Source organism: Sphaerodactylus townsendi, linkage group LG03 (assembly GCF_021028975.2).
Source record: "Sphaerodactylus townsendi isolate TG3544 linkage group LG03, MPM_Stown_v2.3, whole genome shotgun sequence".
Taxonomy (NCBI): Eukaryota; Metazoa; Chordata; class Lepidosauria; order Squamata; family Sphaerodactylidae; genus Sphaerodactylus; species Sphaerodactylus townsendi.
Genome location: NC_059427.1, coordinates 62,264,535 through 62,279,521, shown reverse-complemented (window position 1 = coordinate 62,279,521; position 14,987 = coordinate 62,264,535). Strand labels below are relative to the sequence as shown.

General features: G+C 44.6%; 1 protein-coding gene across 1 annotated transcript in view; it reads left to right on the top strand.

The window, feature by feature from the left end:
• Positions 1-14,987, top strand: part of ATP2B2 (ATPase plasma membrane Ca2+ transporting 2) — a 325,928-nt gene that overhangs the window by 224,498 nt on the left and 86,443 nt on the right. Inside the window, exons 9-10 of the mRNA XM_048487339.1 lie at positions 10,519-10,560; positions 14,341-14,505. Of these exons, the coding sequence (XP_048343296.1) occupies positions 10,519-10,560; positions 14,341-14,505 (207 nt within the window). The remainder of the gene's footprint in view (positions 1-10,518; positions 10,561-14,340; positions 14,506-14,987) is intronic.

Sequence of the window (14,987 nt, the reverse complement as noted above, 5' to 3'; positions counted from 1 at the left end):
AAGTGTTGAACAAATGGGGCTGAACTTTGCTTGCCATACCACTATAAATGGTATCATACTACATTTGGAAATTCTTAGAAAAGGTAACTAGCAAGTTCAGAAGTGCCCATTATTGAGATCTGATAATTGAACTGGTCTGTGCAGCCTTCTTACACTATGATGGCAACTGTCTGTGGAATTAGCACTGTGGCACTATCCAGCAGCCTTATCTGGATCTTGGTATAAGCTGTTTGGAGCATTTACTAGTCCACAGACAGGTTCCCAGCAATCTAGGCCTAGTTTACAGAGCAAAAATTGAATTGTGTGCCAATAGCAAAAATAGTAATTTGTAGTGATGGGTTCATTCAGTAAGGCTGAGTCAGCTATATGGATAGTAGGAGATCTGCTGGCATAAAGTAGGAAAGAAGAAATGGACTTTTTCTGGTTTCTGAGTCTCAGGAGAATAACCTGGTGAGGCGAAGATTCCCAAAAATATGATAATTCACAGATCTGGAAGGGGTCTTATTGGCCATTTATTTCATGTTCAAGCAAGATATCCAAAGGTAACAGCACACCCTTCTTAGCCCAATGACAGACTGCATTGTAAAGCATTCCTGACAGACATTCTGCTTGAAAACCATCATAGAATGCAAAACTATCTCTAGGTAATTGGTTCTATTGTCAGTCTGATCTCATCATTAGAGAGTGTCTGTGAGTCACCGGGGCCACTGTTGCTGCCCTGGGAAGGGTGCGACAGAGAAGCCCGTGCTCGGCCACTGGCCAGACCTCTCCACCTTCTTAGAAGGGCAGAGGTCTGGCCAGTGGCCATGCCTGAAAAGGGCAGGGACATCATGACACTGCCAGCATTGTGATGTCATCAGGGAGGGCCAGCGAGTTTCCCACCCACCTTTCCCCGTTTGTCAGTGATGTTAATGCATGCATTCTTTGTCATAGCCAACCTGGTATGTTGCACATGGGAACTGATCTGATGGCACAGGAGGGGGCTAGGGAGCTATCCCCCCCTTCGGTGGATAGCTTAGTGATGAAGAGGTTCTTTGACAAGAGGTTGTCTGCCCAGCTGAGTTCCTCTGCTGCTGAGAGGCGCACAGCGGAGCTCTGATAAGAGGTCATTCGCCCAGTGGAGCTGGCTGCGCAAGGTTATCTGTTTCCTCCAATCGGGTGGTTGGAAGAAAGGTTGCACTGGGGGGCAGCACTTGGGCTGCCCAGTGTTCAGATCAGGTATCATGCTGCACCTCACGCTTCTTTCTCACTGTCAATAAAATGGTTTGGCTATGGCCAAAATACTTTACCCACAGAATGTAAGGAATTCCATAGCGCAGAAATAAAAGGCTTTGTTGGTTGAAAGACCGTTTATTCAGACATCTTAGAAAGCTCACGTACACGGCGTGGCAGGAATGAAGTCTTCCCGCCAGACCCACAGGTTATAACTTTCTCCGTCCCATCCCCCTCCCGTTTTCCCCAGTCCCATTCTCATGGGAACGGCATGCTCATCTCTCTCCATGAGATAAGGCCTCTACCAGAGAATTCGCAGCCGATTCTGGCCCATCGCCCGAGCCCTGGAATCTACTCAAGGCCAAGCGGCTGTGCTGAGAGTCAACACTATTGAAACCTTTACACTCTGCTTCCCCTAAGAAACACTTCTCCCCCCCTGGTTTGTGTGGGAAGGTACGATGGAAAGTAGAAATAAGGGAGGGGGCGTTAATATTTTCTGAATACACCCATTGATTATAACCAGAGGAATACCCCACCCAGGAAACCAAGTATTGCAAGCGTTTGCGATTAAAACGAGAGTCCAGGATGGCGTCAATTTCATAATGCTTGTGGCCATCAATTATAGTCGGCGGGGGTATCTCCGGAGGGTCGTGCCAGGCATCGGGCGGGAGCCTCCTTGAGCAAACTGGAATGAAAGACAGGGTGGATATTACTTAAAGAATTAGGCAGATCTTAACCGGGCAGTAACATCATTAATCACCTTCGTAATTCTAAAAGGTCCCACGCACTTTTTGCCCAGTTCTGACAATTTATGCACGTCTCTGAGATTTTTAGTAGACAAGCAGAGCCCAAGCCCCAACACGCCAAAGGGAAGTCAGACCGATGTTTATCCGCCTGGAACTTTGGGAATCTTTAGCTTGCTGCAAGGCAGTCTGAACCGTTTTCCACCCCTCAGCCAGAGATGAAATCCACTGCTGGAATTCTGGAGGATGCAGCGCCTCCGCGGGTAGTTGGGGCAACGGTGGGAAGGAGCGGCCAGACACAATTTCAAAGGGGTTTTTTTGCGTACTGCTATGAACGGCATTGTTATAGGCATATTCCGCAAACGGAATTAAATCGCACCAGTTGTCTTGGTGATAGTTGGTGTAACAACGTAAATACTGTTCAAGAGTTCTGTTCGTCCTTTCTGACTCACCGTCACTTTGAACGTGGTAGGGGGCGGCAACTGCCGGGGTAGCCCCCAACAAACCCAGGAAAGCTTTCCAAAATTTTGAAATGAATTGGGGCTCGCGGTCGGACACCACCTTGAGGGGGGAGGAGTGTAGACGGTATATATGTTGAATGAACAGTCGCGCCAATTTAGGAGCGGAAGGAATGGAGGTGCAGGGGATGAAATGGGCTTGTTTAGAAAACAGGTCCACCACCACCCACAAGACTGTGTTTCCCTGGCTCTCCGGTAAATCCGTAATAAAATCCATTGAGATAACTTCCCAGGGGCGGGAGGCAACCGGGAGAGGTTTTAACAGTCCATGGGGCTTTCCCGAGATGGATTTGGCCTCCGCACAAACAGAGCACCCCTTGATATAAGCCTCAATGTCTTTGCACATGGCGCGCCACCAGAATTGACGGCGGGCTAAGTGCAGTGTCTTGAGAAAGCCAAAATGTCCAGCTGAGCGGGCATCATGGCGAGCTTCGAGAACCTGCTTGCTTGAAGGGGGGGAGGCGCGTACCAACAATTTCCCGCTTCCAAACACCAATCACTAAGCGCAGCTGGGAGTCGCCTTCCTCCGCCGGCAGCTCATGAAGACCCGCCTCCTCGGAGTTCCGCAGGAAGGGGAGACAAGGCTGGGAACGGGCGTTGGAGGAGGAGCGGATGTCTGGGATCGAAAGTGACGGCCAACCCCAGTTGGGAGGGGAGAGGACAGTCGCGGAAGGATGTCTCGTAAGGCAGCTCCACCACGGAAGGCTGGCGACAGCGCATCAGCCAGTTTGTTGGTTTTTCCGGGGGAAAAATGGACAGTGAAGGAAAAACGGGAAAAGAAATCGGCCCAACGTAGTTGTTTTGCAGACATTTTGAGGGGGGTAGAGAGAGCAGCTAAGTTCTTGTGATCCGACCAAACCTGGAAGGGGTGTTTAGCCCCCTCAAGCCAGTGACGCCAAGTGGAAAGCGCTGCCTTGATGGCAGCAGTCTCTTTATCCCCTACGGTCCAGTTGAGTTCTGCGCCCGAGGAGATTTTTTGGATAAATAAGCACACGGAACAGGCCTACCATTTTTATTTCTCTGCAATAGGGCTGCGCCAAGCGCCTTGTCCGAAGCATCCACGTGAACCACGAAGGGAAGGTCTGGGTTGGGGTGTTTTAAGACAGGCTCGGTAGTGAAAGCCGATTTCAAAAGCTGGAAGGCTGTTTGACATTCTTGAGACCAAGGAAGGGGAGCCCCGGGCTTGGCAGCTTGTGGGTCTTTACCTTTAGTGCGTAATAGGTCTGTGAGTGGAAGGGTCAATTCAGCAAACCGGGGTATAAAGTCACGATAAAAATTAGCAAACCCTAGGAAAGATTGTAGCTCTTTCCGGTTGGTGGGGGCCAGCCATTGCTGGACTGCTTCAACCTTTGCAGGATCCATTTTTAAACCTTCGGATGAGATCCTGTAGCCCAAATAGTCTATGGAGGGTTGATGAAAGCAGCACTTAGACAGTTTTGCGAAGAGGGAGTTGTCGAGCAAGCGTTGTAATCCTTCGAACCAAAGCCTCATGCTCCTCCACGGTTTGTGAGTAAATTAAAACATCATCTAAGTACACAACTACTCCTTTATATAATAAATCATGCAAAACTTCATTGATGAGGGCCATGAATGCGCCGGGTGCCCCAGCTAACCCGAATGGCATAATTAAGTATTCATACTGTCCGAATTTAGTGTTAAATGCTGTCAAATGCTCGTAGCCTTCTGCAATTCTGACTCTGTAGTATGCTTCTCTCAAATCCAACTTAGTAAAAATCCGTCCCTTGCCCAATGCATCTAAAAGGTCCTTGATTAAGGGCAAGGGGTATTTATTGGACATGGAAACAGCATTTAATCCTCAGTAATCAGTACAAAGTCTTAAAGACCCGTCCTTCTTCTTTACAAACAGGACAGGAGCGGCGTGCGTATGTTTGGTAGCCCGTCGTATGAATCCGCGAGCAAGGTTTTTATCTAAGAAGGCACGGAGTTCTTTCTCCTCGTTGGGGCTCATGCGATAAATTCTACCCTTGGGTAGTTGAGCCCCGGGCTGTAATATGATTTTGCAGTCAGTGTCTCTATGGGGGGGCAATTGGTCACATTCCTGTTCTTGAAACACTCTGGCTAAGTCCTGGTAAACTGGAGGGATGCCTGTGGAATTGAGAGCCATTGGGATGTGCACCGCTGAAGAAACCAAGGGATTTATGTCATTGGATGGGGGGTTCTCCCTCCAATTCATATGCTCTCCACAGGGGGGATCAGTGAATTCTAGAATCCGTTCCTTCCAAATAATATTTGGTTCATGTAGCAATAACCATGGCATGCCCAGGACAATGGAATGTTTGGCCACTGGAGCAAGTATGAAACTAATCTTCTCCCAATGGTCAGCGCAACGAAGGAGGACAGGTTGTGTTTTGAATTGAGCCGGGCCCTCGGCTCCGAGTGGGCTGCCATCCATTTGTGTGAACGGTATGGGCTTTGCTAGAGGAACTCGGTCTAAACCGAGCTCTTCAGCCACTTGGGGCCGCATTAAGCAATGGGAGCAACCAGAATCTACGAGGGCTGAGGCTAAAATACGTGTATGCTTAGCAGGGTTGGCCAGAATCGCTTGAACAGTAATGGGGGCGCTGCCTTCACTCACCGCATCTGGAGTAGGATCCACATCCATGGGCGCCGATGAGAGGCAAACTGCCACTTCCCCCTCCTCGGTGTCACCCTCGGTAACAGCTTTAGACGAGCCCGTTGGAGGAGGGCCGGATCTCCGTGGTGGCTTGGCAGAGGTGGTGCGTGGGGTTGGTGCGGTGGGCTTCTGTTTTTTCGGGCAGTTGGCAGCCAGATGGCCTGGTCCCCCGCAATAAAGGCACAATCCTAAACGTCGACGGCGTTCAGAGGTGGTTTCGGTAGAGACGGCTGGGTTTGGCTTGCGAGTTGACGAGGTGGTCGTAGTGGCGAGCCGCTACTTGCGATCCCAAATCGATCCACTCAGCAATAGTGCGCGGGATACGGATGAGAAACACCATTTCTCGAAGTTTTACGTCGATGGCATCAGAGAAGTATTCACATTTCATGCGTTCAGGCCACTCCGGAGGAAGTCGAGCAGCCGCTGCCCGGAACTCACGGGCAAATTCGGCAAAAGAACGGTTGCCCTGTTGAATAGATTTTATGGTACGGATGGCTTCATTTTCAGCGTCTGGATCTTGGAAGCGGGCTCTTAGGGCTTGAAGAAATGCAGCCACTGTGCGAGTATCATCCGCCTGCAGCTCAAAAAGGGTCACAAACCAGTCAGCAGCCACCCCATCCAGGACAGACCCGATGTCCCGTATTTTTTCACGTTCAGATCGATATAAGTCATCATACTCCTCCATATGTGCATCGAGTTGCAAGATGAAGTAGGGGAGTTTAGAAGCGGTCCCATCGAAACGGGCAGGGATCGGGGGCCTGTAGTATCCTCTCTCCACGGCCCTTGGAACCCGCTGGGGCTGCGGTTGCACAGGTTGGGGCGGTGGAGCAGGAGGAGCAGGAATCGGGGGAGGCACGGGGCCTGGCGCCGCTGGTCCCCGTTGAATAGCAGGACCTTGGGAGGCGGCAGGAGCGCGAGTAGCAGGACCCAGAAGCGTCGCCCCGATAGGACGGGCAGTGGTGTCGGGCGCTCGGGTAACAGTGTAGGCACCAACTTGGGTCATCCTGTCCCGCTGCTTCTTCAGCTCCTGTTCTAAGGCAGCTAACTCCTTCTCTTTGCGAGTCAAGGCATCTTGATGCGCGTGCAAAGCTGCCTTCTCTCGCTCCAGTTTGTCAAGTTCGTCCCGTTGAATAGCTGCAGTTAATTCACCTTGCGTCCGGATGGCCTTAATACCTTCGCGTTGACGTTCCAGGTCCATCCTAGAGTGCTCCAGGACCTTATTGTGGATCGATAAATCCTGCATATATTGCCGTTGCAACGCGTCTTTGGCTCGGTCTAATTCAAGTTGGACGTCTTTGCGCTGTTGTTCCCGGTCTCTTTGCAGGTTTTCACGCTCCTTTTGCAGCTGTTCTCGTTCCTCCTCCCATAGCTGGCGTTCACGGGCCCACGCTTCTTGGGCATCTCGCAGTCGGGCCACTTCCTCGTCCCAATTTTCTTTGGACGGGAGGGGAAACAAATCCGGATGGGGAGGCAGACTTTCCTCGGATTCCTCCTCATCGGAAAGCAGCACCTCAAGTCCCTTAGCGAGGCTTGTGCATCAGCTACCCTACGTCCGGGATCTGAAGGGCCAGATTGGGTGTCGGCACGGAGCCCCCTCCCAATCATCGATCCCGATCTCGACAAAGTCCCGGTGTTAACTGCAGTTTTAGGACGGGCTCCGGTGCTATGCCACTGTGGATTCTTGGGAGCATCATCGAAATACGAGTCCAGGAATCGTTCTATTGATTCCTGGGTTGCCGCATGAAAAGTGGTCAGGCCCATCTCCTCCGAGACAGGGTGCATCTGAGGTTTGTAATCCACACGAAAACGGGTAGAGATCCGATCCACAGGCGCACGATCCATAGACAGCGCCCCAAACGTCTCATGCCACTCCGCATGATCGCTTCCGCGTCCCTCATCCCAACGAAGTAAGGGAAGACTTGTGTCGAGGCGAGGACGGGAGAGAGTTACCAGCAAGACCCGTTCCCCCGCTGGTTTCTCCAAGTCAGGAAGGGAAGGCTCGGAACCCTCTATGGGGGCTACCGAGCCTTCCTCAGTTTCAGGAATATTCAACCTCTGCATGCCGGAACACCAGAGGTCCACTGATTTGTAGAAGTAAATGAGGATTAGGATTCCTGCCACAATGTAAGGAATTCCATAGCGCAGAAATAAAAGGCTTTGTTGGTTGAAAGACCGTTTATTCAGACATCTTAGAAAGCTCACGTACACGGCGTGGCAGGAATGAAGTCTTCCCGCCAGACCCACAGGTTATAACTTTCTCCGTCCCATCCCCCTCCCGTTTTCCCCAGTCCCATTCTCATGGGAACGGCATGCTCATCTCTCTCCGTGAGATAAGGCCTCTACCAGAGAATTCGCAGCTGATTCTGGCCCATCGCCCGAGCCCTGGAATCTACTCAAGGCCAAGCGGCTGTGCTGAGAGTCAACACTATTGAAACCTTTACACAGATATGAGTGTGGTGTGGTTATTGGGTTACAGGGTCTGAGCAATACTGGTCCTGCCCTCTGGTGGCAAACAGTTTCTCCAAATTTCTACTGCACCTACTATGATTTCAGTTTCCTGATGAAGTAGTTTGTGTTGAATCCAAAGATTATTTCATCTTGCCATAAATAGCTCCCATGTTTGGAAATTATTTTTCAAAAGACTCTGTTGAATTTGCTAACAAAATTTTGTAAGTAGAATTCAGTTAGGGATGTGCAAACACCCACTGATTCAGCTCATTTCCTGTATGCTGATTGTATTTGACAACCAATTTATTGACAGAGTGTTTGGCTTTTTATGACCTGTACAAACTGGTTCAGCAGGGGAACAGGCAATGGAGGAAATTGTGGGAGGGAGACAACTATAAGCAAAGTTTGGATTCCGCAAAGTTAGTACCTCTTTCATAGTCAAAGGGAAGATTCCTCATGCTGAAAAGTGCTGTATACCAACAATTGCTACTCAATGAAGTAGTTAGTGAAGGCTAAAGATAATTGGGGTAAATTTCAGAATAACGCCACAAAAAAGAAGGTGGAAATGCAAAGTGCAAGTTATTTTAAACAAAATTGATTGTTACTGTCAAGATATTATTCAGATATTCATTAACTACTACTACTCTATCATTTGATTTTTGTAAGAACTTCTTCTGTTGTATAAACTGGAGCCAAAGGTACTTGCATTCTGTGTATTCAGAATATAATCTACAGTAATTTGCAACATAAAACACAACAATATTCTATTGAGATTTTTATTATGAAGCGTCAGAAATCTGCATTCTATTTACACTATGCATGGTCTTCATGGGTAACTACGTACTGGTAAAATCTTACAGCTATTTGCTGTACTTATCAGCAGAATGATACCACCTTTACAGTTTACTTCTTACGCTAGGCAAAATTATTCTGAAATGTTTGGCCTAAAAAAAGAGACATTGTTTCATGGTGGCTGTGGCATTAATTCCTGGACTTCAATTTATATTGTTCCTGTTTTGGGGTCCAGCATGGTCAAAGAACACCTGCACATTTTGTCAGATTTGCCCACTCCTGTACAGTTTGGAGGACTGATAACAGGATGCATGGATTAAGAAATGTAGAGATTTGATTTAAAAAAATGCCAAAGTTGAAAGCTATCTTTTGATGAAAATATAGCAAAAATAGTGTATGTGGAAACAAAAGCATGTTAATACTCTTCAAATACCATCTGGTAGGTGTCAAATATTTAAGGCATATCTAGATACTTAGTAAGCATTACGGAAAAAAATCTCTGTTGCATGAAGGGTTTTTTTGCCACTTTTATTTTTGATAACTTGGTTTTTTTTGTTTTCACAATAAGTCTACCAGTAGATAATATAGATTGGAAATGAACTTTATTTTCATATAACACTAATTTTTCAAATTGTGCAGGTTTTCTCGTTAAGTTTCTTCTCCTTAAATGTGCCATCATAAAACTTTTTATTTGTAGCTACTGAAAAATGTTGATTTCATTCCTTCTTTGATCCAAAATAACTTCTAAAGTTACAACCCTGTTACTTAACTTTAAATTATATGTTGTACACTCAAAACATTTACTGAGCTAGGCCAGGCCTATCATCCATTGAAAATAATGGCTCATTAAAGTTTAAAGAATCTGGAAGCCAGATTCTACCACTCATTGAAACAGTGGCCTTTTACAATATAATTTAAAGGATTTGTGTGCTGTAGACCAGCTGGGACATATTTCTTCTCCGTCCCCACTCCTGCTGCCCCAGGCACTTCAAATTTATTGTTTTGTAATTTTGGAAAGGACATGATAATGGTTTTCACTCAGTTTTGTGACTATTAATTCCAATATTTGTTAAAAAGGATTTTTTTTTCCAAGTACAACTTTCTAATACAATATCAGTATTCTGGATATTTAATGCAAATGGTAATCATGCTTTTTCCCAGCTTTCTGATATGGAATTAAAATGAAACTTTTTGAACTGCATACAACTATATAATATTCCAGATGTGAGAAATTCATCAAAACATTGCCTACATAGACTCAGTAGATCAGCACTTATAGGAACATTGAGATGCAGCTCTAGATCTCTGGAATTTGAGGTATATTTGTCAGAGCACTCAGTATGAAATTGAGCATTTTATAGTCATAAACTGTGGTAGGGTATAACACTATTCCATGCTGAGCTCCCAAGCTAAAGTACTATTCACTTTAGCCTGTATTTCTATAGCTCATTTTCCCACTTGTTATTTCCCTATGATTCCTGATCCCCCACCCATTTGATTTAATAGAATATGAACAATATTGCCAATCTGTTAAAATAAATGTAAAATGTTTTAAATGGTATTGCATATAAAGAAATGTGGGGATTAATTTGACTGAAGTGGTGCCCAGATTTTGTGGATTGGTATTTTTGCTCTTTTATTTTTAGCTGACTCTGTGATTGCTCTGTTTTATGTTTTCTGCTGCTTCTGTTTGCTTTACTTGTTTTTTACTGTTTTAAACTTATTTATGGTTCACTGCTTTGGAGACTTCTAAAAGTAGAAAAGTGGCTTATAAATTCATAAATAAGTATGGTGACAAAAAAGCTTAGCTATTGCCCTGTGTGAGCTGACACTGTGCCCTATGAGTCATTGCAGAATCCTATGCGATATCAAGGGGTTCCAGAGCAGGCAAGTCAATACAGGAAACATTTCTTTAAAGGACAGTATCTGAAGACCACTGGTTTTATTATTTCTGTAGTAAAATATTAAACTTTATTGTGACTTTATGATCAGGAAATGTTTTCATATGTACAAATATACCATAACAGTTTGCCATGAATTTTATTTAGAACATGCCCATGACATTTGGCCCTTTTTGTTTTATTTAAAGCCCCCCTCATCATGTTCTGTCTCTGTGTACTGATTTTTTACTGTCTGTTCTTTGTTGTCTGCTACAATTTTTATTATATAGGCAAAATGCAGGATGGAAATATGGAGAACAGCCAGAACAAAGGTAACCTTCTTTTGTATTAGGCAGATTTTTAAAATGTTCTTGAATTTAGTTCAACAGATAAAGTAATAATCTTGGAATTGGGAAAAAATAATGGGTTGAGAACAACAGTAAATGCTATATATTTCTACAGCAGAAGACAGTCCAATATAGAATGTCATCTCCTGCAGGAATTTGATGACTTGTTTTTCCATGTCATCCATGTATCTAATTCATAATGTGGCCAGATCTGTGGACAGTTGAATCTAGAGACTGAAGCCATGAGCAGAAAAGACAGATCTTTCTACAAACTGGAAAAACACCCCAGAAAAATCTGAAATCTTAATATTTTTTTAAAGGAAGGGTGGCTTAAAACCCTACAAATTAATAGAAATAGCAGCTGGAGCTTTAAAAAGAATGTCATCAGTGATTGTTGCTAGGCAACCACAAGTCTTACCAATCTTCAAGATTTGGTTTCCATCACTAAAAGACAGGAAGAAGGGGCAGGGCCATTTCCAGGGCTAATTTGGTTTTTAAAGAAGGACTCATGGTGGCCAGGTCCATCAGCAACCACCATGAGACTTGCTACCAAAACTTGCATGACTCACCCAGGACAGGCTGCTTGCTACTGTTCAACAGCAGCCACCCCATGAAAGGCAATGCGGTATAATGCTTATCTGGAAGACCAAGGTGCAAACCCCTGCTCTGGCATGAAAGCTCACTGTGTGACCTTGATAAAATGGAGAAGATGAAATAAGCTGCATTTGGTACCCATTGTGAGAAAGACAAGGTACACATGAAGTAAATAAATAATAAATATAACTGAAGAGGGGGGCAGATGAAAGTTAGATTGGTAGGTAGTTAGGCAGGAAAGAAGGAAGCAGGGAAAAGTGAGGTTATGAGGAATGACAGGAGAAGGGAAAGAGGAATTTGTGGTGAAAAGGATACAGCAGAAAATGAGGCTGATCCTGCTAATCCTTGCAAGATCCCCATTGCACAACTGGGCCTGGCCAAGTGGCTGGTATCACAGCTGGCATCATACAATTGGGCCATAGTTTTTCCACGTAGAGGTGGCCAGGGGAAGGAAAGAAGGGAAAGCTGAATACAGTGGGACAGATAAAGGTAGGTTGGCTGATGGGTGAGAAGGAGAAAAGAACACAGAAAAAGGGAAGAGGCTATGGGTCTTTTTAGGGAAGGAAAGAAATCAGATACCCCCCAAGGGGAAGGGGAAATGAGATACCCCCCCCAAGTTCTTGTGGATTTTCCACTTTAATATGTGTGTATGTATAAACATATAAATATTTATATGGAATATGTTCATATTTACATGACAGATATGTTATGCATGCCATTGTTTGTCTCACTGAAGGTTGAGTATAAGGCCATTGTGTGTTGTCACAGTTTCAGCACTTTGGAACTTTCACAGTTTTTTCCAGCCTGTTTCAACCTGTTATACCATCATGAAAATTTCATGATCTTACAGACCCTCTCCTTACTGCTGCTTCTGTGCTTCTTGTCGTCCATATTATGCCTTCTCAGAGCACTGTGATGGTTATGACTGTCCAATGCCAGCCTAGGATGTGCAGCTGGGAATGTATATTCTATGTTCAACCACTGGATATCCCATGTTCAATCATGGTTATGAAGGCATATTTTAAGATACATAGATATTTCATACCAGTTTTAATATATGTAAGTTGAAATGTAAAAAGTTACGTGAGCATATGGCGGAGCATCAAACACTTAGCCAGAAATGTTTGCAAAGTCTGGAGAGCAGCTACTTCACAGGGGAACCTGCAAGATTATCTGCCATTTAAAGTAATCTTGATTATCAGTTATATGTGAGAATGGCGGCAGTAGAAGGTGCGTGTGTGGTTCTCCCCCATGCAATCATGATATTTTGAGTAAAATCAGCTACTAAACACGTTTTTGTCTTCTATTAAATCTAACTATCCTTATTTCCTCTGCAAATTATAGATTGGGATGGATTATTTTCTGTGCTAAATAATATCAGTCTTTCCTCCCTATTTTTCCATTTATTTGTGTCTACTTCAGTTGTCAAATGACAGTGTTTTGACATGTTTTGCTTTGCAGAAAGAATGTAAGTGCTGTTGAAAATCTTGAAATGTCTTTGTTTATTTCTGAAATGTATAGATACGTGAACGGCAGAAAGCGGAAAATACAAAAACAAGCAAACAAACGCTTATAGTTTCCGTTAGATGGCACAATATTGGAAATAACACTTTTAGTTCTGCTTGGGAAAAGCTAAATGGATTGGTACAATTATGTACTTTTGACCTTGTCCAGTAAACTCCTTAATATAGTATGAATAGAGTTCATTGAACATGCCTCCTGAGCAACCCCATTAAATTGTGTTCTGTGGTGCCATTGTCCAATCCATTGCAATTGAGATTACACAGGAGAAAGTTGCAAAAGAAAGTTGCTATCCTGTAGCTCATTTCCTATTATTGCTGTATCATTTTACCAAGGAGCAGGTGAGAGAGATACCTGGAAAATGTGAGGCATATATAGTGTTGTAAATGTAAAGTCATTATTTCAACACTAGGTTTTGCCTTGCCTATGTGCGTGGACAGGGGGCATATAATGGAGGAACAGTATGTAACCACCCCTTCTCCTCTCTTCCAAAATTGCTTTTAATTTGGCATTTTTCTCCCAGAAGGACTTGCTCAAATTTTGTAGGTTCACTGGAAGTAGAACTGGTTAAAAGTGGTTGGAAGGGGGGAAGTATAGACATAGAAGAGTTCCTCTGTTCACTCCTGTTTCTTCCCTACTGTGCTTCAAGTTGTCTACTTCATTTATGCCCCACCTTTATTCCGAAAGGGGACCTAAAACATTTTACAAAGGACTCCTCCCCTCCATTAGGGAGTTAGATTATACTAAGATAGTGTGAATGACCCAGAGTCATGTGACTGAGTGGAGATTCAAACTTGAGTATACCACATCCTAGCTTGACATACTGACCACTACATCACAGTGGCTGGTTACTCACATTGGATGCTGACACCATTATGCTCTATAGCAGGGGTAGGGAACCTGCGGCTCTCCAGATGTTCAGGAACTACTATTCCCATCAGCCCCTACCAGCATGGCCAATTGGCCATGCTGACAGAGGCTGATGGGAATTGTAGTTCCTGAACATCTGGAGAGCCGCAGGTTCCCTACCCCTGCTCTATAGGGATTTGATAGCCAACATACTTCTGCCTTCAGGACTGCTGCATGTAGGATGTGTTGGATATCCTCTGTCTCAAAAATATCCTGGAGTGTCCATCACAAAAAATCACTTTGGAAGTCCTACTTCAAAATGGGTGTAATATAGCTGTAGTACCATTTTAGATTTGACAAGAGAGGAACCTGACTCACAGGGACAGATAATGTCATCCCCCTCCACTGCCTTTCTTTCTTGCCCCTTTCTTCTGTCATAGCTTCCTTCAATTCTGCTTTTCCCCCTAACTTTCCTATTTCAACTTTCTCCCTGTTGCCACTTTTTCTCTGTAACTGTTTTCTTTTCCCAGCTTTTCCTTACTTTTTTAAAAAAAAAACCGACGAATTTTTACCTTGCAAATGTAGACACCAAAGCATCTCTTTCTGTGTTATTTTCAAAGCCCTTTGTGCTGTGATTAGAATCTTGTCCAAAGTAATCCATGTTGTGAATTACAAGAACTCCCAGCATCAATAAAACTAATTGGCACTGAAATTCTCCAGAAATCTGGTTTTCTAAATTAAAAGATGGAAGTTACAGTAAGTTGAATTTCTTAAATCACATTTTCCCCCTCGCTGTGCCAGCCAAACAACAGGATGGTGCTGCTGCAATGGAGATGCAACCACTGAAGAGTGCGGAAGGGGGAGAAGGAGATGACAAAGAGAAGAGGAAAGCTAACATGCACAAGAAAGAGAAATCTGTCCTCCAGGGGAAGCTAACAAAATTGGCTGTCCAGATAGGCAAAGCAGGTATGGTGTGCATGTAATATAAACGTCTCTAGAAGAAGCATGCTTGGGAAAGTTAAGTTTTTATTAGCTACAAGATCTTTGTAACTTAGACAAATGTATATAACAATGGACACATTCCATAGAATATGGTGAAATATTGAGGGCGGTGGGGAAAGGAACACTAGAGAGGTATGTCTGTGGGCTGTGATCCAGAAGCACATGTTGTGTCTTGATTCAGTTTGAGGCAGAGGTGTATGGGAGAGGACCATTGCTCATCAAATATTCCATATTGTTAGGAGCCTTGGAAGCCATCCTCCTTCTTCTTTCCAGTGCTAACAGCACAATTGAGATGGAGTGGGGAAACGATTATTGTTGGGGAAATTGTATTGTACACAAGAACGTCAGATGAGCTTGCTGGATCAGTCCAGTGGTCTGTCTAGTCCAGCATCCTGATTCACACAGCACCCAAGCAGTTGTCCTAGTAGACGAAGAGGACATAGGGG